Source organism: Trichomonas vaginalis, chromosome III (genome assembly GCF_026262505.1).
Source record: "Trichomonas vaginalis G3 chromosome III, whole genome shotgun sequence".
Classification (NCBI taxonomy): Eukaryota; Parabasalia; order Trichomonadida; family Trichomonadidae; genus Trichomonas; species Trichomonas vaginalis.
Window position 1 is genome coordinate 15,310,274 of NC_067205.1, and position 23,753 is coordinate 15,334,026.

The 23,753-nt window shown below is 31.7% G+C and overlaps 10 protein-coding genes across 10 annotated transcripts, besides 6 other annotated features; 3 read left to right on the top strand and 7 right to left on the bottom strand.

The window, feature by feature from the left end:
• Window positions 1-3: 3 nt before the first annotated feature.
• Window positions 4-1,229, bottom strand: TVAGG3_0706270 (cysteine S-palmitoyltransferase protein; the record flags this gene model as incomplete). Its single annotated transcript, XM_001309726.1, has 1 exon — window positions 46-705. The coding sequence occupies one exon, from the start codon at window positions 703-705 to the stop codon at window positions 46-48; it is 660 nt and encodes a 219-aa protein (XP_001309727.1).
• A 930-nt stretch (window positions 1,230-2,159) lies between these two features.
• On the bottom strand, window positions 2,160-3,248 carry TVAGG3_0706280 (RNA polymerase II transcription regulator recruiting protein; the record flags this gene model as incomplete). Its single annotated transcript, XM_001309725.1, has 1 exon — window positions 2,698-3,213. The coding sequence occupies one exon, from the start codon at window positions 3,211-3,213 to the stop codon at window positions 2,698-2,700; it is 516 nt and encodes a 171-aa protein (XP_001309726.1).
• A 600-nt stretch (window positions 3,249-3,848) lies between these two features.
• Window positions 3,849-4,794: a mobile genetic element.
• A 296-nt stretch (window positions 4,795-5,090) lies between these two features.
• TVAGG3_0706300 (protein serine/threonine kinase protein) lies at window positions 5,091-6,350 on the bottom strand (the record flags this gene model as incomplete). The annotated part of the gene is made up of 1 exon (XM_001309724.1): window positions 5,351-6,349. The coding sequence occupies one exon, from the start codon at window positions 6,347-6,349 to the stop codon at window positions 5,351-5,353; it is 999 nt and encodes a 332-aa protein (XP_001309725.1).
• A 2,165-nt stretch (window positions 6,351-8,515) lies between these two features.
• Window positions 8,516-8,856: a mobile genetic element.
• A 14-nt stretch (window positions 8,857-8,870) lies between these two features.
• Window positions 8,871-9,815: a mobile genetic element.
• A 1,085-nt stretch (window positions 9,816-10,900) lies between these two features.
• Window positions 10,901-10,935: a mobile genetic element.
• Window positions 10,936-11,764: 829 nt separating this feature from the next.
• Window positions 11,765-15,773: a mobile genetic element.
• On the top strand, window positions 12,787-14,646 carry TVAGG3_0706350 (ribonuclease H-like family; the record flags this gene model as incomplete). Its single annotated transcript, XM_001309723.2, has 1 exon — window positions 12,787-14,646. One exon carries the CDS (start codon window positions 12,787-12,789, stop codon window positions 14,644-14,646), a length of 1,860 nt encoding a protein of 619 aa, XP_001309724.2.
• Window positions 15,774-18,490: 2,717 nt separating the features above from the next.
• Window positions 18,491-23,753: part of a mobile genetic element that runs on past the window's edge.
• Window positions 19,320-19,778, bottom strand: TVAGG3_0706370 (repellent protein 1 family; the record flags this gene model as incomplete). The annotated part of the gene is made up of 1 exon (XM_001309721.2): window positions 19,320-19,778. The coding sequence occupies one exon, from the start codon at window positions 19,776-19,778 to the stop codon at window positions 19,320-19,322; it is 459 nt and encodes a 152-aa protein (XP_001309722.1).
• Window positions 19,809-20,111, bottom strand: TVAGG3_0706380 (uncharacterized protein; the record flags this gene model as incomplete). Its single annotated transcript, XM_051243579.1, has 1 exon — window positions 19,809-20,111. The coding sequence occupies one exon, from the start codon at window positions 20,109-20,111 to the stop codon at window positions 19,809-19,811; it is 303 nt and encodes a 100-aa protein (XP_051090166.1).
• Window positions 21,411-21,845, bottom strand: TVAGG3_0706390 (uncharacterized protein; the record flags this gene model as incomplete). Its single annotated transcript, XM_051243580.1, has 1 exon — window positions 21,411-21,845. One exon carries the CDS (start codon window positions 21,843-21,845, stop codon window positions 21,411-21,413), a length of 435 nt encoding a protein of 144 aa, XP_051090167.1.
• TVAGG3_0706400 (uncharacterized protein) lies at window positions 21,891-22,120 on the top strand (the record flags this gene model as incomplete). Its single annotated transcript, XM_051243581.1, has 1 exon — window positions 21,891-22,120. A coding segment is annotated over one exon (230 nt), but the record flags the coding sequence as incomplete, so codon positions are not given.
• On the top strand, window positions 22,808-23,017 carry TVAGG3_0706410 (uncharacterized protein; the record flags this gene model as incomplete). The annotated part of the gene is made up of 1 exon (XM_051243582.1): window positions 22,808-23,017. A coding segment is annotated over one exon (210 nt), but the record flags the coding sequence as incomplete, so codon positions are not given.
• On the bottom strand, window positions 23,099-23,671 carry TVAGG3_0706420 (organellar and viral DNA polymerase type B; the record flags this gene model as incomplete). The annotated part of the gene is made up of 1 exon (XM_051243583.1): window positions 23,099-23,671. The coding sequence occupies one exon, from the start codon at window positions 23,669-23,671 to the stop codon at window positions 23,099-23,101; it is 573 nt and encodes a 190-aa protein (XP_051090170.1).

Genomic DNA, 23,753 nt, shown 5'->3' on the forward strand with positions numbered 1-23,753 from the left:
TTCGAAAATAATTTTATTATCAAACAAAAAAAGTAAAAATAATAATTAAACTGTATGAGTCAATAAGTATTCAGATGACTTATCATGGAAAGCAGGAACAGGAAAGATCCAAAAGTACCATTTCGCTCTTGGACCGCAAACTTCTTCCCAATTATCAATACAATTTGGTTTCGCGTAGCTATTTTTGTTGTCTTGCATTTGTTCCAGCTGTGTGGAGTTCGTATGTATGTTGTAGATTCCGACACAACCGAAATTACAAGTCATCATGCAAAATAGGATGCATTGGAGCATGTAAATCAATGTAAATAATAAAGACGGGATGAATGGCTGTGGAAGCGAGAGATTTGAAACTAATGCAAAAACGCAATATCCTAAAAACTGGGAAGTGTAAATAGCGCCCCAAATGTTAAAGAGGACAAATAATTTGTAATTCTTCTTACCAATAAATTGTCCTGTCCAACCACAAAAATGGTCTGGTCGCAATACATAGCGTTGAACTGTTTTGAAGAAGCCAACTCTGCTCATTTTTGGCTTGCTTCTAACGTAGTTTTCTTGTTGCTCATTGGAAACGACGCCACTTAAGTAATCCGGAACTCCATCATCTCTTTTTGTAATTTGTAATGGATAGTAGAAAGGAAGAAAGCCCGGACCTTCGAAAATAGTTGCGAAGTAAGATAATAAGAAGCAAATGTTGGAAATTAGCATAATTGAGTCAAGAATTAAGTTTGTAAATGGAAGGAAGGTACGAAGTATCAAAAAATATACGAAAAGTGAGGATGTTATCAAGAGGATAACATAAATACTAGGACAATAAGATATTTTCCATTCATTACAATATAAATCTTTGTTCGAAGTGATTCGATTAAAACTGCAGCCCATAAAATCACACTCATGGGTCCATGACGTGATATCTGGTATTCCTGATGACGAAAACTCCGTAATCTGGGGATTTAAAAATTCTTCGTCTGACTCCCCAAACATCTGAAAATTTGTCAATTTGAATTTGCGAGTCATGAAGAGTAAAACTATTTCTCTGGTATATCTCTAGAATGAATAAACGCCAAATTAAAAATTTAAGAATATTCTCAAAATTGCGCTTTATCGATCTGTTTTCGACCTCCATTCACACAAAATTTGTGGTCACCAAATTTTCGTTTTCCAAGGATATAGTATTGCTTTCATTCAATGAAAATATACTTGCTATATGCATCGCACAATGTGTGTACATGTTGCTATAGATAGTTTCATCTTAAACCCTTTAGATAACAAGATACCCACATTCTCCTAAAATTGAATGCCCTCTCAATTTTGAGAGAAATATCACGAGCCATAAACTCTTAATAAAAAGGCGAAATGAAAGCTCGCCAAAGTATGGTATCTCTAGAGAATATGTTGGAGCCGAATTTCTATCCATTAATGAAACATTATCTGTTTCAATATCAACAAAATGAAGATTGTTAAAGGAGTATTACACACTCATATTGTTCTATATTCATTTCAAATGTCTGGCATAATGTCTGTATTAAAGTAACACATGAATCTAAACACAATAAGAACAAAAATAAAAAAATTGATTTTTTATGCTTTTGAATGATTTTACTATTAATTTGCTTACAAGTATGAAAATTTCAGCATTCTTTTGTGTGATTATGATACAGTTTCACTTTATGCAACAACATTGCCAGCCCTTAATACGGATGAAAACATAAATATGTAAAAAATATGTACATATTCCGAAATCACATAAATGTGATGCTATAAATGATATCACATTTTTGAGATATGATCAATTAAGTTGCAGGTTGAGAAATAACATGATGTGCATATAAAAATATTATATACGTCAATCCTATGCATTAATTTTATATAAAATCCATCATTTTCTGGGAAAAATGTATGAAAATTAAAGATGGAAACTGTATTAACTAGAACCTTTAGCATAGATAGGCTGGACTAGAAGAAACAAGTTCATTAAAATGCTCTTAGCTTAAATATCATGAATTCAGAAAAATCAATAGTTTTGAAAAAAGAAAATTTAGTGAAAATGATTGTTGTACATTTCTTAGATATACAAAGCTTATCTAATTCTATAAATAGATAAGATTTTACCTAAAATTTGAGGAACTGTGATAATCCCATGAAAAATAATTGAAAAATATAATGAGAAAATAAAATATCGTTTCGTAAATTACGTTCGGCGATGAATCTGATTTAGAAATATAATGGGCTTAAAATGTCACTTTTGGTAAATTAATCAAAAAAATTCAAAAGGTGATTAATTCTCTTTTCGTTGTTTAAAATTTTACTTAATAGTTACAATAAATAGAAATAAAAGGAAAATATCGAAAATATTGAATTTTGATTTCTAATGGTGTTGTTTTAATATCAGTAACGAAATCTTGTACTTCATACACGTCATAAAAAATCCTCCCAAAATACTCTATTTCAAACTCTGAAAAGTTGAATTTTCTTCAAAGTATGAAAAATGTAAATAACTATTTACGAATAACTAATATTTCTTGATTTTAGAAGAATGCCAATTCAAATTTGTCAAAAGAAACCGTCACGATATTTGGTCAATTTGAATCATACTCAAAAAATAACTAAATGAATTTGAGGGGAAAACGAGTATTACAAAGATTAACTGAATAACTAATAATTTATATAATAATAAAATATAACCCGAAGCATAGAACATTAAACTCCAAAGTATAAAATATTATCAATATTTCTTTCATCGAAAATTGAAATTAGTTCTTCCAGAGGAACCTGGGTAGGCTTCGCTGCCGGTAAATAGAAAAAATCCTTGGGCTTCTCTGACTTTTTTTCTTCCTTTGGCTGTGTTATTTTTGGATCGGTTGGCTGTTCACGAGTCATCCTTGCTTGAAGTATATGATACTTATTTTTAATTTGACTATCATGTCGACCTTGAAAATGCTTTGCAATTTGTGTCCATTTATGATCTAATTCATTCACTAAATTCAGTAAAAGCTGCTCTTCTTCTGGAGTCCAAGGTCCATTATTAACGTTAGGAGATAAATATCTTGTCCATCTATCTTTGCATTGGCGTTTATTTCGGCCGGGCATGTAAGAAGCAATTAATTTCCAGTCATTTTCGCCATATTTATTTATAAGATCTGTTAGTTTTTTATCTTCTTTGGCACTGAAGCGGCAGTTGACTTTATTCTTGGATACATATGAGTATGCCTCCATCAAATATAAATGTCTAAATTTGAATTGACTTTTAAATTTTTGTAAACATCATTTTGATGAATTCTTAACAATAATTTGTGAACAAATCCCAAAGTAATTTTTAACAGCAGTACTGTTGCATGCTAAGTTCGGTCAACGATAGGAATTGAGAGGAAATTAATCGTCGAGGAAGTACGATTATGTAAAGTAAAAAAATGTTGTGGGTTTTTTAATATTGTATATAATTTTATAATAAAATTTTTGTGAGACATTTTAAGAAGCACATATAATTTTTTGAATTTAAAAATTAAAGTAGTGTTGAATGAATTTATTGATTAATTTAATACGGATATTTCTCAAAATTAATCAAAAATAGGTTTTCAGAGAACTTTTGAGATATCTTTTCAAAATGTCTTTTTGAAAATATATAAGTATTATATCAAATTGAAAAAAGGTATTTATCAAAATTCTAAATTCTTAATAAAAAATAACTTTTCAGAGGATTGTGATTTTGAAAGCATGAGTAATAAGTAAAAAATATCTACGATTTTAATGAGGGAATTGTTCCTTATGAGGTATACATTATAACTATATACCTCATAAGGAACAATTCCCTCTGATAGCTGGGAAACTTTCTCTGAATAACTTATCATTTGGACAGAAAAGTGACACTTTACATGGCAAAAAATAGAGCCTTACTTTTGAGATACTTGAGATTGAAACTGAATCTTATGAGGCGGTGATCTTGAATCACTACCTCATAAGGTTCAGTTTCATATAAAATTTGTTGCAATTTGTTATTCTTTTGCAATTATTTCTTATAAGATTTTACATCTTTTAGCGGGGAATGTTTGTTATCATGTATATATTATAAATATCTACACGATAACGAACATTCCTCGCTAAATTGCTGAGAAACTTTGAGGAAATGTCGAACAATTTCCTCAAAGTTTCTCAGATTTATATAGATCACTAGAGTTCCCTAGGCACTGATTCTGGTTCAGTACCTAGGAGGCTCTAGTTCTCTAACGAACTGATAAAATGTTTTTAAATTTTTGGATATTGCTACCTGTGAAGCACTGACTTCAAGTCAGTACCTCACAGGTAGCAATTACATTGAAAGATGGGAGAAACTTTGTCCGAATGTTAAACTATTCGGACAAAGTTTCTCACATTTGTAGTGGAGATGGAAGGCTTTGAGGTATATTGTATTAATATATACCCCAAAGCCTTCCATCTCCACTTGAAAGTGTCCAAACTTTGGGTTAATACTTTGCAATTAACCCAAAGTTTGGACACTTTCTAGAAGGAATTGGAGGGTAAGAGATATACATTCATATGGTATATCTCTTACCCTCCAATTCCTTCTTAAAATGGGAGAAACTTTGTCCGAATGTTAAACTATTCGGACAAAGTTTCTCCCATTTTTTGAAGGAATTGGAGGCTATGAGATACTGATGCAATGTCAGTAACTCATGGCTTCCAATTCCTTCCTAAAACTCATAAAAGTGGACATTACATGCATATAAAATTTGACACGTAAAGTCCACTTTTTGTGAGCGGGGATTTGACTCCGTCAAATCCCCTTTTTCGTTTACGAGAAAGCCAAATTCTCTCAAAAGTTAAGTAGGACCAATTTTTTATAAAAAAAAATCCAATTTCATTATGAATGTTAATTAATTTATATAATTATTGAATAAAAAATTTTCTTTGAGATTATGAAAAGTTCTTTGAAAAGTTATTTTTTCTCATTTTTAAATATTGTATTAGCCTATTTATTTATAATCCAAATTAAATAACTTTAAATTCAATATTTAAAGAATAATTTTGAAGGAATTGAGTTACTTCCCCCGACGATAAAATTGAGAGGTTTACATTTTGACCGAACTTAGCATGCAACAGTATGTTTAAGTAGTATATAAATAATATAAAGTTATATATTTTATTAAATTTAATGAGTTTGTGATATGTTTAAGAAATAATTGTGAAGATATGTTAATCGTTAAATATAAAAACACCGAGGAGCTAAATTGGTATTTGATGAAATAAGTAATCCAAAAGATTTAGCGTTTTGTGTGTATGTTGTCATTCATTCTTTTGAACCATCCTAAAAAAAATCGAAATTTAAAAATGAATTCATAATAATATTTACAATAAATTATAATTCTTCTACATGGATATTCTTAAAATTCAAAGCGCTTCTAACTTCAAACATTTGCTGATTAGAATTTGCATGTCGAGCATTGACATTCTTCAGCTGCAATTTAGGCAAACAATCCTCTGTGATTGTTTTCTTCTGAAACTTGATTTTTCCTATAATCTGGTTTTTGTTCTTCATATGATCAATCATCTTCAGAAGTTCTTCGCTAGATGGTCTTTCATTTGGATTAACTGCAAGGCATTTGTCTATAATCATGCCTAAAATTCCAGATGCTCCGGTTAAAATTTGTAATCTTCCTTCTTGCATGTATCTGAAGAGCTGAGCTTCGCTCTTCACTGCCCAAGGATATTTTCCGCAAGCTAAAATGTTAAGGGTAACGCCTAATGCCCACATATCTGATTTCTTTCCATCATAAGATTCGCCTTTTACAATTTCAGGCGCTATATAAAGAGGTGTTCCGCAAAATGTTTGAAGTGATGAGCTATTCTCTTTTGAAAGTCCAAAATCTATCAGCTTTGGTCTCATATCTTCATCAAATAATATATTTTCCGGTTTTATGTCGCGATGACTAATTCCACGTTTATGGAGATAAGCCAATGCATCTAAAATCTGAACGGTAATGTTTAGCTGCTCTTCGTAGGCAAAGTGCACGCCTTTGTTAAACAAAGATTGAAGATCGCCATTTTGAGCGTATTCCATAACAATCATAATAATATCAGGTTCGTATATTATGTCGTAAACTTTAACTATATTTGGATGATTAAATCTTGAGCAAAGCCTGAGTTCATTCTCTAGATAATAGATAATATTTTGCTGGGTTACAAACTCTCGATCCAATATTTTTACAGCGACCTTTGTATTTGTTTTTGCATCTATGCCTAAAGCAACAACTGCAAAAGCTCCTTTTCCTATTGTACCTATGATTTTATATTTTCCGACTTGTGCCGGAACACGAATTCTTTTCTGATTTGATGCTTCACGCTTCTTAGATTCCATTATATCTGTTATAAAATTTCAATAGTCTTTGAATTTAAAAATAAAAAACAATGTTGGGATTATCCAATAAATATTGATTTAAATTCCGAGAATTAAGACCTTCTCAATTCAATTTTCAATCTACGAATTGAATTTATTGAGTAAGATTTTTAAAAAGAATTCATACAAATCGTGTTCGTCAAAATGCAATATACAACATATGAAAGATTAATGAAGTTATTAACAAATTCAATGTACTCTGAAATCCAAAAGATTTCCCCAGTTAACAAATAATATAAAGTACGTCTTTATTTGATATTGATTCTTTATAAAATTTTAGAATAAATAAACATCTCAAAAATCATTGCAGCATAAATTAATTGTGAAAAGTCATTGAAACTTTTTTCAATTGTTTGATTATTCTTAATATATTGACATGACGTTTTAAAATTAATTTTTAAGTTTTTTATGCGATTAATAAAGAGGTAGGGCAACGATAGAAAATTTTTGGAAAAAAAGTTCGGAGATCTTAAACGTATCATATTCCCTGCATGGTTTGGTATCTTCCGCCATGCGTTGTGCCAAACATATTGACACTTTCCAATAATTAATTTATGGTATGAGTCACAGAGTTAGATTATAAAAAGAAAGTAAATAATTGCAATTAGAAATCATATATGTCGGAAATCAAATGTTGATGAGCAGAAACCTTTTACTCATCATAAAAGAGATAAATCACTAAAGATTTGTATACATTAAAATTTGATATTTGGTGCTCGAAAACTGTCTGATGGGACTCCTCCAAAATGAACCAATCTATCGCTGAGGACCAAATTAGATGATGTGGATGGTGTATTCTCTAATTCTAACTTAGGAAGAATGGGAACAAAACGAATGACGACAACAACATGTCAAACATAGATTAAATATCTATGAATCAATAAAGTATACGTGCATTGAAGGTGATAACAATCACTTGAGGTTTATAACTCTTTGACTAAATTATGCAATAATTAAATATAATCATTTTTATATTTTTATACTGATAGTAATTAATTACTATCCTGCTTAATAAATGGTATGATCAAATTGTTTGAAAATTTAATTATGTATATGAAACTATGTCTTCTATATAAAAATCAAAATTTTCGGACGAACCTAGATTGAACCTTTATGAAATCTATCATTTTTTGTTAATTGAGTTAATATGAATCTTTTACATATGTATATATAGCATTGATAGCTTATATAATCATGGTTTATTCCATATTAACATATTTTTTCAGTTAAATTTGTTAATAATATCATGTAACAAATTAATTCAAGATTAGAATGTCTACAAAATGCTAACAAATAAGAACAAAATACGATTTCTCGACTTAAATTTTAATATGGAGTAGTTTTTCGTTTAAATCTAATTAAAAATGAATAAAAACTTATCTTGTACTATTTTCATTCAAAGATTTTAATAATGTAAATCATGCATTTTCATAATTCAGTACAGTTCTTTTTAGAATTAAAGTTGATGAGGATGATATTTGTGATTTAAAATAATTTGTTAATGTTCACCTTTTATTCATCACCTTGTGGTATGTCCTAAAGCAATAGCATTATCAATTCTGCTGAATTGATCAACTCAAAATTCCAAAAAAAATTTAAAATTTCAAAAATGAAATTAAACAATTTGAATTTTCACATGAAAAAATCAATTTCGAAAAAAAATTTGGAAAATCAAAGTATTTGATAATTAGTCAAATAATCAATTTACTGTTGCATGCTAAGTTCGGTCAACGATAGGAATTGAGAGGAAATTAATCGTCGAGGAAGTACGATTATGTAAAGTAAAAAAATGTTGTGGGTTTTTTAATATTGTATATAATTTTATAATAAAATTTTTGTGAGACATTTTAAGAAGCACATATAATTTTTTGAATTTAAAAATTAAAGTAGTGTTGAATGAATTTATTGATTAATTTAATACGGATATTTCTCAAAATTAATCAAAAATAGGTTTTCAGAGAACTTTTGAGATATCTTTTCAAAATGTCTTTTTGAAAATATATAAGTATTATATCAAATTGAAAAAAGGTATTTATCAAAATTCTAAATTCTTAATAAAAAATAACTTTTCAGAGGATTGTGATTTTGAAAGCATGAGTAATAAGTAAAAAATATCTACGATTTTAATGAGGGAATTGTTCCTTATGAGGTATACATTATAACTATATACCTCATAAGGAACAATTCCCTCTTGATAGCTGGGAAACTTTCTCTGAATAACTTATCATTTGGAGAAAGTTTCCCAGCTATCTATTAGAAACTAAAGGCTGTGAGGCACTAATATATAATCAGTGCCTCATAGCCTTTAGTTTCTTATTAAAAACGAGAAAACTTGTTCGAAATGATAAACAATTTCGAACAAGTTTTCTCGTTTTAAGGAGGGAATTGTTCCTTATGAGGTATACATTATAACTATATACCTCATAAGGAACAATTCCCTCTTGATAGCTGGGAAACTTTCTCTGAATAACTTATCATTTGAACAGAAAAGTGACACTTTACATGGCAAAAAATAGAGCCTTACTTTTGAGATACTTGAGATTGAAACTGAATCTTATGAGGCGGTGATCTTGAATCAGTACCTCATAAGGTTCAGTTTCATATAAAATTTGTTGCAATTTGTTATTCTTTTGCAATTATTTCTTATAAGATTTTACATCTTTTAGCGGGGAATGTTTGTTATCATGTATATATTATAAATATCTACACGATAACGAACATTCCCCGCTAAATTGCTGAGAAACGTTGAGGAAATGTCGAACAATTTCCTCAAAGTTTCTCAGATTTATATAGATCACTAGAGTCCCCTAGGCACTGATTCTGGTTCAGTACCTAAGAGGCTCTAGTTCTCTAACGAACTGATAAAATGTTTTTAAATTTTTGGATATTGCTACCTGTGAAGCACTGACTTCAAGTCAGTACCTCACAGGTAGCAATTACATTGAAAGATGGGAGAAACTTTGTCCGAATGTTAAACTATTCGGACAAAGTTTCTCCCATTTGTAGTGGAGATGGAAGGCTTTGAGGTATATTGTATTAATATATACCCCAAAGCCTTCCATCTCCACTTGAAAGTGTCCAAACTTTGGGTTAATACTTTGCAATTAACCCAAAGTTTGGACACTTTCTAGAAGGAATTGGAGGGTAAGAGATATACATTCATATGGTATATCTCTTACCCTCCAATTCCTTCTTAAAATGGGAGAAACTTTGTCCGAATGTTAAACTATTCGGACAAAGTTTCTCCCATTTTTTGAAGGAATTGGAGGCTATGAGATACTGATGCAATGTCAGTAACTCATGGCTTCCAATTCCTTCCTAAAACTCATAAAAGTGGACATTACATGCATATAAAATTTGACATGTAAAGTCCACTTTTTGTGAGCGGGGATTTGACTCCGTCAAATCCCCTTTTTCGTTTACGAGAAAGCCAAATTCTCTCAAAAAGTTAAGTAGGACCAATTTTTTATAAAAAAAAATCCAATTTCATTATGAATGTTAATTAATTTATATAATTATTGAATAAAAAATTTTCTTTGAGATTATGAAAAGTTCTTTGAAAAGTTATTTTTTCTCATTTTTAAATATTGTATTAGCCTATTTATTTATAATCCAAATTAAATAACTTTAAATTCAATATTTAAAGAATAATTTTGAAGGAATTGAGTTACTTCCCCCGACGATAAAATTGAGAGGTTTACATTTTGACCGAACTTAGCATGCAACATTACATCGTTTTTACTCATAAAAAACAACTAATTTTTGATTTTGATATCATATTTGATAAATACTCATTCCAGAGTTGACGTAATGTATTAATTATTGTTAGAGATATTGGTTTCGCAGCAAAATTCTTATTTCATGAAAGAAAAAAAAATGATTTTATTCCAACAAAAACAAGTAAACAGATGAATGGAAACGTACTATATTTTCATAAATGTAGTAATCAGCGTGTCAGCTTTTGTTTATCATGTTCGAGTCAAAATGTATTAACTTGTAATAAGAAATATTCGAAGATTATATGAAGTATTGAGCATTCTTTGTAGAAATATTTATAATTCATTACTAACATATATAATAAAGTTGTTTTTTTTTCCTTATTGCAATAATTTTGTCTGATTTTAATAACTTTTCATGTATACGAGTTGTGTGAATATGCATCATAATATGCGTAAATATACTTATTTGCGACGAATAATGTGGTTGCATAATGGAGGTGCTAAATTTTGATTTTTAATATGGGGCTTTGGTATGTATAATCATGTTCTTATCTCAACGTAGGAGTATTGGTGCAATATGATTAAAATTTACGAGGTTGATCTGAAATTGAATAATTCTGGAGTATAAATCACAATGCAGCTAATTCTATGTTAAAGATAGATACAGATTGTAGTAATCAATTAGGGAGTACAAATTCATTCTTTCATTTCTGTCGTATTGAGCAGAAAGGAAGAGATCATAACCCTAGGAAAAAAAGCCCAAATTTATCACTTTTCATAGTACGTTAAACCCAATTCGCTCGGCGAATGCCGAGCACACGTACTCATCATTCAACATAATATTCTCATTCTTTGGTTATTATAGTGCCAGACAACACAAGATTTCAAAGAATTACTTGAGTTTTCAATTAATCTTAATCCGATTTTAGTTTTATCGAGAACTCCATCATCAAAATCACATACTTCAGTGCGGTAACTACAATTATCCATATACAGAAGGAAGTTCTTTTCGAACAACTCATTTGGAGTCTGTTTTGGAAAGAACTTCTTTCTGTCCGACTTAATTTCATAGTTCCTGATCAACCAAAAGACAGAAACCACACACTATCTACTTAGGAAAGGAGTTCTTTCTAAATCTTCCTTAAATTGAGATTTTACGAGAGATAACCCTTCTATTGCACTTAAAAATGAACATTTTGATATCTTTAGTATCACACATGGTCATATATAGTATTTCATCTACATGAATACATTCATCTTTCGAAGTCTCTCATTAAATGGGAGGCTTCGAAAGATGAATCGTTTTATTCATACAACTTTAAATCTCGAACACATTTAGAGAGTGAGTATATCATTTTATTCTTGTTTTGAGTTTATTCTGATTCAAAATTGCAGTGAAAACAGAAGTTCACACATCATATCTGAATGTGAGCTCATCTATACTTATACGATCTCAATACCTCCACTCTAAGCATAAGAGGTGAAGTTATATAAAAATTATCAGATGCGTTGAAGTCTCAAAAGTATTGCCTGAATGCTTGTTTCATATTTGTCCAAGTAGTTTCAATGAATAAATGTATTGTTTTTTATAATTTCGATTTATTTTTAGAAAATATTCAATATAAACCTTTATTGTGTTATTTACATCTCATAAATTTATGGCATTCCAAACGGGAACCGCGGTTGGTTACCATGGATTTCCGTCACCGGTGACATTTTAAAGATTTTTTAAGGCTTATAAAAATATGCTTTGTAAATCATTTTTTGTAAATCGGCAAAAATTTGGTAATTTTCTTCAACTAATAAATCTGCGAATAGCATTTATAATACAAGAACAATCTTTTAAAATGCGTTTGATTCATTTTTGTATAATTTCATATAGGCACATATATTCTTCCGGGACTTTCCGTGATTTTACCGTAAAATCATTAGTTTACACCAATTTTTCCGTATTTTGAATAGTTTACTGCACTTTTTCCGTAAAATTGAGTTACGGGAATCCGCAAAATTTCCGGACCTCATTTTTCATAGAATATAATAATAATATTTGATAAAAAGATATATTATTTATATTTTTGATTTTTGAATTACGGAAAAAGTGAATTGATAACTTGATTTTTTTATATGGTTAATTTTTCAAATGATATTATGAAGATCTAAAATATTAAAAGTAAAAAATTGAATTACGGAAAAAGTGAGGTCAAAAGTGAAATAAATTTGCAGAACAATTTTCATTGAAATAAGCTTTATTTTTCATTATTAATAACAATGCAAAAAAATTTATCACGGGTTCAAAATTTAAAATTAAATATTTTAATAATTTACATCTTATTCTTTATTTTATATTTAACCCGTGAAAATATCATTTAAAAATTGAATATATTCAAAAAGCTTTATTTTTATTATGACTGCATGGGATCCTCATGTATATGATGAGTGGATTCCATTTAAGAAGACGAAATATCCACCAACTCCTGAAACATTGGAAACAAAGTGTGGAAAAAATGTTTCACTACGATCGGCTATTATGAGAATGAGCCTAATCAATCAGACAAAGGAAGGCTCTTTACATACTGTGCCGAATGTAGTGAAACATTAGTTCAAGGGCAGTTCGTGCGATGCATTAAAAAAAGCAGGAAAAATGATTTTAAAGATCATAAGTGCAAATTTTTACTCCCAATGCCCAACTACGTTCCTGCTGAGCACCAAGTTGAGAATACTCAGCAAGCAGTTGGCTCTGGTAATGATCCTTCGTTAGAAGAGATCATTGCCAGGCTTATTGCGAGCCTAGATATAAGCCTTTATGCCACAATGAAGCCAGCATTTAAAAGCTTCCTAGAGAGCTTCGCCAAATGGCTTAAAAATAAAGTCAATCGCGAACAGGGCATCAACTTTACAATCCCAGACATTGAGTTCACACGGCGCGGTGTCAGAGAGGCATTGATTACTTTAGGCAAAACAGACTCCTCTCGGGGCCTAAAGTTCTGCGAGGAATTCCGCATCTTCTCAATTTCCCTGGACTGCGGAACACACGGCAGCCGTCATGGTCTATTCTCTTGTGTGTGCAATCCAGGCAAAACAGATCGCCACCAATTCTTCGACACAACAATTTCGACTAATTGGACATACGAGGACTACCATACGTGGTTTGATTCTCTTAAGGTTAATAAAAACCACGTAGCTGGAGTAGTCGGAGATGGTTTGCCAGCCCAGGTTAAAGGACTCTGCCACTGGAGGCCAGAAGGAGCCCTTTTCCCTGGCTTACAAACCGTGTACATTCGTTGCCTTAACCACGTCTTGAACAATGCTATTGTCCACGCACGTAAGCAATGTCCATTGTTGAATGAACTGATGAATAGAGTTCACCAGATTATCATTATCTTTAAGAATCACGATATGAGAGCGAGATACAAGATCAGGGTTCCATCAATCCCGGAAACTCGCTGGCTCTACATATATGATACTCTGTTTTTCATCTTTGATAATCTGGAAACAATTAATACTGCTTTAAGAAGTGGAGATCTTCCACTATCCCTTTCCAGAGCTACACGTGAACAGTTACAATGGACACGTGATGGAATTCCTCCACTCTTTAAAGATGCTTTAATGATATTCAAGCCATTAAAGCAACTTCAATTATGGCTGGAATCCAACAAGTCCATGGGTGCTTATGCATTCCTGATGATACAACAGTGCCAAGGGATGTTGGATGAAATGGCAGGAAGATTAACGCCAGATGGTGAAGAGATTCTCCGATCAATCACTACAATATTCAAAAATGATATGAAAGAATATGGTAGAATTGATTTGCTTCGGTTTGCTTTCGGCTTTACACCGTTAGCAAGGAAGATCATCAGAGACAAGAAGGGTTTTGGAGGAAAGACAAGCTATCCACCTATAATGCAGTTGAAAGATGTGCAAGTCCCAACGATTCCTTCCCTGAGGATCATCAATCGCGAGATCACATTTGAGAAACTCGGCGAAATCCTTGAAGAAGAACGAACAGAACGTGTTGACGAGGTAGCCGAGCATGATGAAGAGATCCAGCAAGCAGAAGAGGAACAAATGCTTAACGACGATCATGCAGCCGAAACAAATGCCGATGGTTCGAGGAATTCCTTGGTCTGGGATGTTGTAGATGAAGAGATAAAAGATCTATACACATTCATGATAACAATCCTCAGACAAAGAGCAATTGCCGAATCAACAGTTGATCCAACGATCAATAAAGACGATAGAGCCAAGGAATTGAGTGATGCTTACGATTTCTTCATAGAGCAAGATGATTCCCATCTTATAAATGGTCATCATCTTGCTCAAAATGATGGCAAGTTTTGGTACATGAATGGCATAAAGCAACTAAAAGCAATAAGACCAATTGGAAAAAGGATGATGTCACTTTCGTGCAGTGAAGCAGATGTAGAACGTGTAATATCTGAATTGCGAAAGACAAGAAATTCAATGAACGAATCATGCAAAGAAGAATATGTAGCATGCCGCTTCTTCATCAAGTTGAATGATGATCAATTTGATATTTGATTTTGTTTTTTAATAAAATTTATTAAATAATTTGTTTTAAAAAGTATTATTTTTATTCGTAAAGATATTAGACAGAAGGTGGCCAGCCTAATGTCTATCAATCTTTAATATTAGTAGTAATTTCCCGCATTTCTGAATGATGATTGATTAGCTTTGTTGTTATTGATGTAAAACTGGATAAGTATTAAATAATTATATTAATCTTGGCCAGGGGACTGCTGATGGCCAGTCAGCAGCGGCCACTATGAATCATTATAATTATTTAATACCTAAATTGAGGTAAAAAGCAATAAGACTTGCCGAGCCTCATGCCCCTACCTCATATAAATAGAATCACACTTTAGTGAATCAACATCTATAAGAATGAAGTGTTTTGAAGCTGAAATAATATTGAATAGAAATTAATTTTTTCTGAAATTTTGAATGAAATTATGGGAAATAAAAAAAATTACTAAATATTGTATTCATACAAATATATTATTTTAAAGGAAAAATAGATGCTGATAGAAACGATGAAAATTTTTGAAAACTTTACAATTAATTTATGTTCGTTAACCACAGAGCTTGCAATCCAAAGCTCACGTTAGACAACAAGAGTCATGAAGTCTCATACTAAGGGATATCCAACATATATTTTAATAATCTAATGTTTGTGACAAATATTCAACATAAAATTAAGTTTTCGTTTCGTTACAAGGCATTCATACTTTGGAGATATCATATTTAATGTACAGAAAAGTTAATATTAAACAATACATGCTAAAGAATTAATAAATAAGATAATAAAATAAATTTATACGTAATTACTTTCATTTAATATGCTTTATGCTGTATAATATTGATTAAGAGGCATTAAAAGGTTCCATAGTCTGCTTTTATAGGCAAGATTTTTGATAAAAATTTTAAATTTTGAAAAATGATGAGAAAAGGAAAAAAAAAGGTAAATGAGAGCAAGAGGAGGGAAAAAAAGAAAAAGAAAAGAAAGGGAAGGGAAAAATAAAAGAAAGAAGGACATATAAAAATTTAGATGCGCATTCTTAATGCCGAGGCGGCTTGCCGCCGAGGCGCGATTTTTTTAGGCCTCTACGGTAACCCGGCAATGTTTTTTTAAATCTTGTACAGCCCTACATAAATTCTCTGTCTAAATCATATAAAAGCGCGTTTTACCCCTATGAATCAAGAAATTCATTCAATATTCATGGTATATTTATTAAATTTATACGATTTACTAATAATCAATATTATATCCTCATAAATAGCAATATATTTTGGTAATCTATGATAATCATATACAATATTTGAAATCAAATTTTCATTAGTTTAGGTTCCTTGTTAATAGTAAACCATTATATTTATTACTAATAATAAAATCTATGTGTCGTATTGAAATTCAAGAAAATTACTTATTCGGTCCAAAAAAACAAATTAGATAAAATTTTTCTTTTTTTATGTAATTTTTGTTTTTCATTTTTCTCAAGATCCTAAGTTATGTTCTAACTTTTGACATCATATCCTATCATGCTAGGCTATATATTATAGCATATCCAAAAGGCAAGGAAATCTATCAGAGAAGCCTTTTTGACCTATCGTTGCCCTACCTCTATTAATAAATTTGTGATCAAAATTTTGAATGATGGATTTAATTTATTGAAAATGTTTGACTGTATTATATATCATAATCATAATTTTGTCCAAAATAAGCCAAAATTGTTAAATGTAAACTACATAAAAAATTGGCGTCAAAAATTTTCTCACTGGGTTTTCGTCTATCAATCCCAGCTCATTATATACGCAACCAATCAAAAATCTGATATGGGAGTCCAAGACTAACTTTTTGTTGTCTACCTAATAAAAGAGGAAGCAGCATTAGTGAGAATAATCGCAAATATTCAATTTAAATTATCTTTTTATTCTTAATTTAAAGTGACAAAAAGAATAAAAAACCTATTCTAAGGCATGTTGTTATGTAAATGAGACTAGACATCATATTTTATCTTATGAAAAAAAATATTTAGAATTTTAGAACAAAATAAATAGAAAAAATAGCATAACTTATGGATGTGCGTATATTAAATTTAATAAATTAAGAGAAATTATTTTTGGCGCCAAAATTATTCGTTAACTCTCAAATTTTTCTGAGTCAATAAGCCGCCAAAAAGTGTCATTTTGTTTCGTTAGAGAAAGATGAATTGTCCATGTCATCCAATCGGGAACAAGGGGGATGGGGATTAGATGATAAAGAAGCAATTCATGCTCTCTATCTGAAGCAATCAGACTTACCAGCAACAATGTGAATCAGTCTTTCACTGAATGAGTAGGTGTTGGAAGAACTGTTCTCTAAAGCGATACAGTTGCGCTACATGTTCGTCAACTTGTCTAGAAATAAATATATCATTTGTTTTATACGTTTTTTCGTAATAAATCTATTTGTATTTGTTGTATTTGAGTATGAAGATAACAAAAACTACGGCATAAGACGCAGTACACTGGGCTTCGTTGCCATTTTATTTACCATGTTAAGAATAAACTTAACAGACATGCTTTGTTTTCGACGAACCCATCTAAAATAACGTACATCTAAATAAAACTAAAAAACTGTAAAATTTCTTTATTTGATAGTATACTTCAAATTATGCACTATACCTTCTAGAATTCTATAACACTCTTTGCATATAATTTTTTTTTAAAAAAAGTTATATCTCGACAAAAATATGATTTATCAATAGAGTATGTAAAATAAAACTCATTCGCAGTATTAAAAAATCGTAAATCTTTCCAAAAAAATTTTGAATTACAAATTTTAAAACTTAAAACAACATTTTTTGAAGCGAAAAAACGAAATCTAATTTTTTTGGAAAATTTAGAATAAATAGAGCTCTTTAACTTGTCGAATACAAATTGTTTTCAAGTTTTTTTCGACCGGAAATTGAACTTTTAGAGTTTATACAATAAGATTCACATGAAAAAATACGGGTTTAACAAAGAAATCACCAATATAAAGGTTTTTTAGTAGAACGAGATTGATAAAAACTATGGTATGATAAAAAGACGATAATTTTTTTGGCGGGATAATTGAAGAATATGAATGATTCGAATTACAGACATACTCTAGTCCGAAACTTACTATGGTTCGTGACTTATTTTTGACACAGAATAGCTGTAGACTAAGGCTTACTCTAGATCCAGACTTATTATACAATTAAATTTGCTTTTGGAATAAGACTTAATTTTAGTTACAAACTTATCTTAATATCAGACTTATATTTAGAATCAGATTTACTTTAGTCTAGAACTTACATTTAGAATCAGACTTCCATTTCAAGTCAGACTTACTTTCGTCCGAGACTTACATTTCAAGTCAGACTTACTTTCGTCCGAGACTTACATTTCAAGTCAGACTTACTTTCGTCCGAGACTTACATTTCAAGTCAGACTTACTTTCGTCCGAGACTTACATTTCAAGTCAGACTTACTTTCGTCCGAGACTTACATTTCAAGTCAGACTTACTTTCGTCCGAGACTTACATTTCAAGTCAGACTTACTTTCGTCCGAGACTTACATTTCAAGTCAGACTTACTTTCGTCCGAGACTTACATTTCAAGTCAGACTTACTTTCGTCCGAGACTTACATTTCAAGTCAGACTTACTTTCGTCCGAGACTTACATTTCAAGTCAGACTTACTTTCGTCCGAGACTTACATTTCAAGTCAGACTTACTTTCGTCCGAGACTTACATTTCAAGTCAGACTTACTTTCGTCCGAGACTTACATTTCAGTTAGTATACAAGTCATGGGTACGGCGGCACTGCGTTCCACCTTACCCAATACTTGTGAATTTGACACTTTACAAAGCCGCCAACCACTTCACTAACGAACTCACTAATGTAAAAAATAAACGTTCTCACTATCGTTCTCACTAACGACTTCACTAATGTTCTCATAAATTTTCCTCAATATCTTCATCATCAGTGTTAACCCTATTGTAGTCATACTTGAAGCCATAAACTTTCTCTAACTTCTTAACGTACAATTTACATAACTTACCTTCGTCATCGTATGGTTTAATGATATAACTATTTCTATCTTTATACACAGTCAATGAAAAGTCAACTGGTCTCGGATGTATTTGAAAGAACATGTTATGCTCAGGAAGGAAGAATAAATGTTTAAATGTATGTTTGTTATACTGTGGAATTCGAATGAGTTGCTTTTGTTCTGTCATTTACATCCAAATAAAAATTTTCAGTAAAATAAAAAATAAACTTAAAAATTAATGATATCACCACTCCCACACATATGAAAACATAGCACAAAAATAAATTTAGGTGAAGTGGTGAGATCTCACCTGTTTTTTCACCTCTTTTTTCACCCTGTTGAATTCATTGCTTTATAACTCTCTTCCTTTCTCCAACTCTTCTAACTTCTTCTTAAGTTCAGCAATGTTGTCCTCATGAAGTTTAATCTTTCTCAAAATTCCTTCTTTATCTAATGGTTGCTTTATCTTTCTAAACTGAACTCTACCATCCTTCATAGTATGAATGTAAAAACCTTCTGGAATAGTTCCTGATTTAATGTATTCTACCAAAAACTTTTGTTTCATTGCTTCAGTGACTTTATTTGTCATTTCAATCAAATAAAAATTTTAATATTAAATAAAAATAACGTTATTTTTTCAGTAAGGAAACGCAGGAGTTTTACGATTTATTTGAGGAGTAGGTTCTGGTTTAAATGTTGGAGTCGGTTTAGGAGTTGACTTTTGAACAGGAGTTTGTACTTCCATAGGTTCAGGAGTCATTGAAGGTGTTGTTTGTGAAGGCGTTGGTTTTGACGTTGGTTTTGGAGTTTGTTTAACTTCAGCTACTTCAGTATTATTTACAACATTTGCTTTATTTCTTTTCAACATCATAACTGCTCCTGCTGTAGCTAGCAAACCTAGTGGGAGACCATATCTTATATAAGGACTTGACCAAATGCTATTTTTGACAGGAGCTGGTGGAACACCTAACCTTGGTGAGACTGCTCTTTGCCATTGTGCAGCTCGTAAGAAATATTCAATAGGTGCTCCATAATCGTTTGGTAAAGTTTGTTTCATAGATGGTGAAGGTTCACGAGAGCTTGATGAAGAACTCATTTATAAGCTTTAAAAATAAACGTTCATCCTTTATTCCTCACCGTCGTCCGTAGCTAAGTTATAGTCATCTAATCTTATTATTGGGATGCCATTAGCACGCACCTGAATGGCAAAGCAACAATCCCTCATAAATCCAATAAGTGGCTTTGGTACATTTTCAGTTGCTAGTTCAATAGGTCCTTTAACAGACAATTTGTATGTTATTGGAGCAGTAGATGTTTGACCTTGCTGGAAGCAAAAGTCCACTTCTGTTGGAAAACCACATAAGAAATGTGTGTTGTCATAGCTATCCCATTTATGTTCCACACTACCATCATCCACCAATGACCTCATAACATCTTCATTAAATCCTATCATATCATTGTTTGTATTGCAAGCGTTCGCAACCATTTCATAAAATACAGGTCCATATGATTTTTCAGGTTCTGCAGGCATATTTCCATAAGCTCCCATGGAAAGCTGAAGATATTTAAACTTAGGGTTCTCAAAATTAACATAATAGTTGTCTTTCTTTCTAAATAGTGCCCAAATACTTTTAACATTAATAGGCGTATAAGCTGCTGTAAATGTTGCACTTGAACTATCTGTATTCTTTGAGAATGAACCGTCCATAGGAATCCAATCCATAACTTTAACAGGAAAACATAAAGCCTCGTTTGTATAATGTTCTACAAGTTCTGTATAAATGTTAGGGTCTAAAGAGAATGACTTTGGATGAATGAAACATTCATTAAAATCCATCTTTGTTCGAAATAGTTGCTGGGTTACAGTTGTAATAGTAACTGTTCCACTAGCTTCTACTGCCTTCGTTATCATAGTGAATGGTTCATTCCATGGAACAAATTTATTTGTCGGTGGATTTGAATCTGAAGCAAATGCAACTTTAAGAGTTGGATTGAAAGCAATGATATCATTTACAGATATAGATGTGCATTGTAAGGCGTCGCTACTGAACTTTACTTTAAGCTGAATGTTTCCTGCAAAAGCTGGAATAAATCGAATAGCTTCTAATGGAAGGAATCTTCTAACAGGAATTCTTAAACGAAGCTTAAAATCAAATGATTTTCCTGCTGTAATTGGACCACTAACAATTTGTCCTGTTCTGCATGTTCCCGAATGACTCCATACATCTTCATGTCGAGTCTTTGAGAAAACATCTACTTTCTTTATTTGTTCGGTAGTTTGTGAGTTTGAAGTTATATATGCTTCTTCTCTTGCGTTGTCTTGAGAATATACGATACGACCATTTGCAAGGATTTGATATCCAGCAACTGCATAGAAAGCGTCATCGAAACCAATCCAAAATCCTGGTGGGTTTGTTTTATTGGAACCTGAACCAATTTCTTTATCTACAATAAATTGACCTTCCATTTTATACGTAATGAATGTATTGTAAAGGTCCAACATATTTTCACCAGGAGGTGAGAGATTGAATGTTACCCATGTGTTATCTTTAGCAGTTCCAGGTTGTGATGGAATCTTTGCGTCAGAATATTTTCTATTAGTGTCACCAATTTGAACTGCATTGTCTATGATATCGAAATATGAGCGAATCTGATGAATATGCTCTGCTGGAGTAAATTCGTTTAGCTGTTCGTTCTGCATGTATTTACTTCAGATAAAAATATCTATTTACTTCATTATTCTCACTCTTCTTCTTGGCATTCGTGGTGGAAGTTGTTTCTTGACATTTTCAATGAACTGTACATTCTCTTTTGTCTCAACTTCTTTCACTGGCGGGTCAGGATTCTTTGACTCGGTTTGTTTTTCAATGAAATTCACGAACTTTGCAATAAGCTCTTGGTTCGTTATTGAAAGTACATCTGGCTTCTTTTCTTCTGGTTCTATTGGTGGCTCAGTTTGAACAGAAGGTTTTATATGGGCTTCGTGGACTTCACCCTTGCCATGCACCTTAATGTTGTCGCTTTCTGCATTCGCTAATGGAACCTTTCTTTTTCTTACGTATATTTTACCATCTTTACTCTGACTTACGTAATAGAAAGGATGTTGTATTCCTCTTGCGTCATTTAATATAATAGACTCTCGCTCTGATTTTGACAAGCTCATTTTACATCGGTTAAAGTTTTAATTTTGTTTTTTATCTGCAGTCAAATGACTCAGACAAGCCCTACGGACAAGACCCAAGGGGTCATAGATGTTGAAGCATTGAAGAAAGAAATTCGTGAGCAAATTTTATCCGAACTGAAGGAACAAAAACAAGAACAAAAGCCAGAGAGACCAAAGAGAAAACTTAGTGAAAAACAACTTGCTGCATTAGCTGCTGGAAGACAAAAGAACCCACGTTTGCTGGCGAAGAAAGCTAGAGAAGAAGCTGAAGCAAAAGCTAAAGAAGCTGAAGCAAAGAAAGAGTAAATGGTTTATTTTTATCCGAATTAAATGTATAGACAAATACCTTTATCTGTTGCGTTCAGTAGTGAAAACCCTGACGTCAAAATAAAGGGGAACAGAGTAACGTTTAAGTTTCCAACAGACTGGATTGTGAACATAAATGAAGAGAAGTACATTGGCATAACAAATATGTATATAACACGTGCTTTCAGAAAGGTTGACTTTATACTTCAAGTCGAGATAGAAAATGACGAACAGTCTTTAAGCGCCCAAAACATTCACATATACAAATACTTTAAAGACGATACAACATTGACAATGTATGATTCATTTAATGAGATGTTCGAAAAAAGTTTAACATTGAAGTACAAACTTTACAGCCTTTACGTGAGTTTCTTGCACAACTGAAAGAAGAAGGTAGTCAGAAACTTATAGACTTTTCATTATGATTTAATGAAAATGAAGATGGAACACATGACTGTCAATTTGTTGTATTCTCACCATTCAATGAAGTAGCTAAAAAGAAAAAAATCCATTACGTATAAGATTTCAAATCTCTGAACCAAGTGATGATTTCAAAATGTTTTCAATTATGATGCAATGCTTCCGAGGAAAAATGATTTTTCCGAAATTAGATTTCCAGGCATTTGGGATAGAAAGCAAGCTATATTTATCAAATAGTAAGGGTTGAAAATGAGTTCATTGGTCATACAAGAACTTCACCACTTCCTAACCCTAAATACTATAAATTAACTGGCTTCAATCGTGAGTTTTGGATAGACATGTTCTCCACTCATGACCATAAAGCACCTGTTTTGCTACCTCCAGACCATAAGGACTGTCTCTACATTGAAGCACAACTCTTAAACTCTACCATCGCAGTATTGTAAATGACCACATGGGCTTCGCCCTTGCCGCTAGCGGCTTATTTTTATCACGAATGACCTCATTGCTGACAAAAATAAATGACCTCAGAACTTCAACTTACGAATAAAGCTTGTTTTAGTCGTTATTGAGAAGTTAAACTTCTCTTCAAAGCAAGGTTGACATGACTTACATAAGTCAAATCCAATCTCTTGACCGTCATAAAGTGCTTTGTAAAGTTTCATTAAACTGAACTCAGAGTCTTTGTCATATGTTCCTTGCGGAACCATTAAACCTTTATCTTCATCATAGAAACACTGAACAGAGTCAGGAAACATTTCATTAGCGGTTAAAGCAATAACATCTTGCTTCACGCCTTTCATTCTGCAGTGAAATGCAACTTCATTTAAATCATTCGTGAGTAAGTCTATGTAAGTCTTCTTTCCACAAAATATTGACTTGTATGCTAAACTTTGTTTTCCAGGTGTTATTCTGCAAAGTCGATGAAATTGACCAAGGTTTTTACCAATGAGAACTCTTCCATAACGTTTCTCAAACTCTTCAGCTAAACGAGGGATATCTTCATTGTAGAGATGCATACTGTCCGTATCGCTATAAAAGATGTCCATTCCTAAGTCCTCAGCAGTACAGAATACTTCACACATTATTCTCTTCGACATAGACAGAATGTTAACACCAAGTGGACAGAAGTTAAAGTGTCTGCAAATGCTTTTCGTTAGCTTGAAAATAGTTTTATCTGAA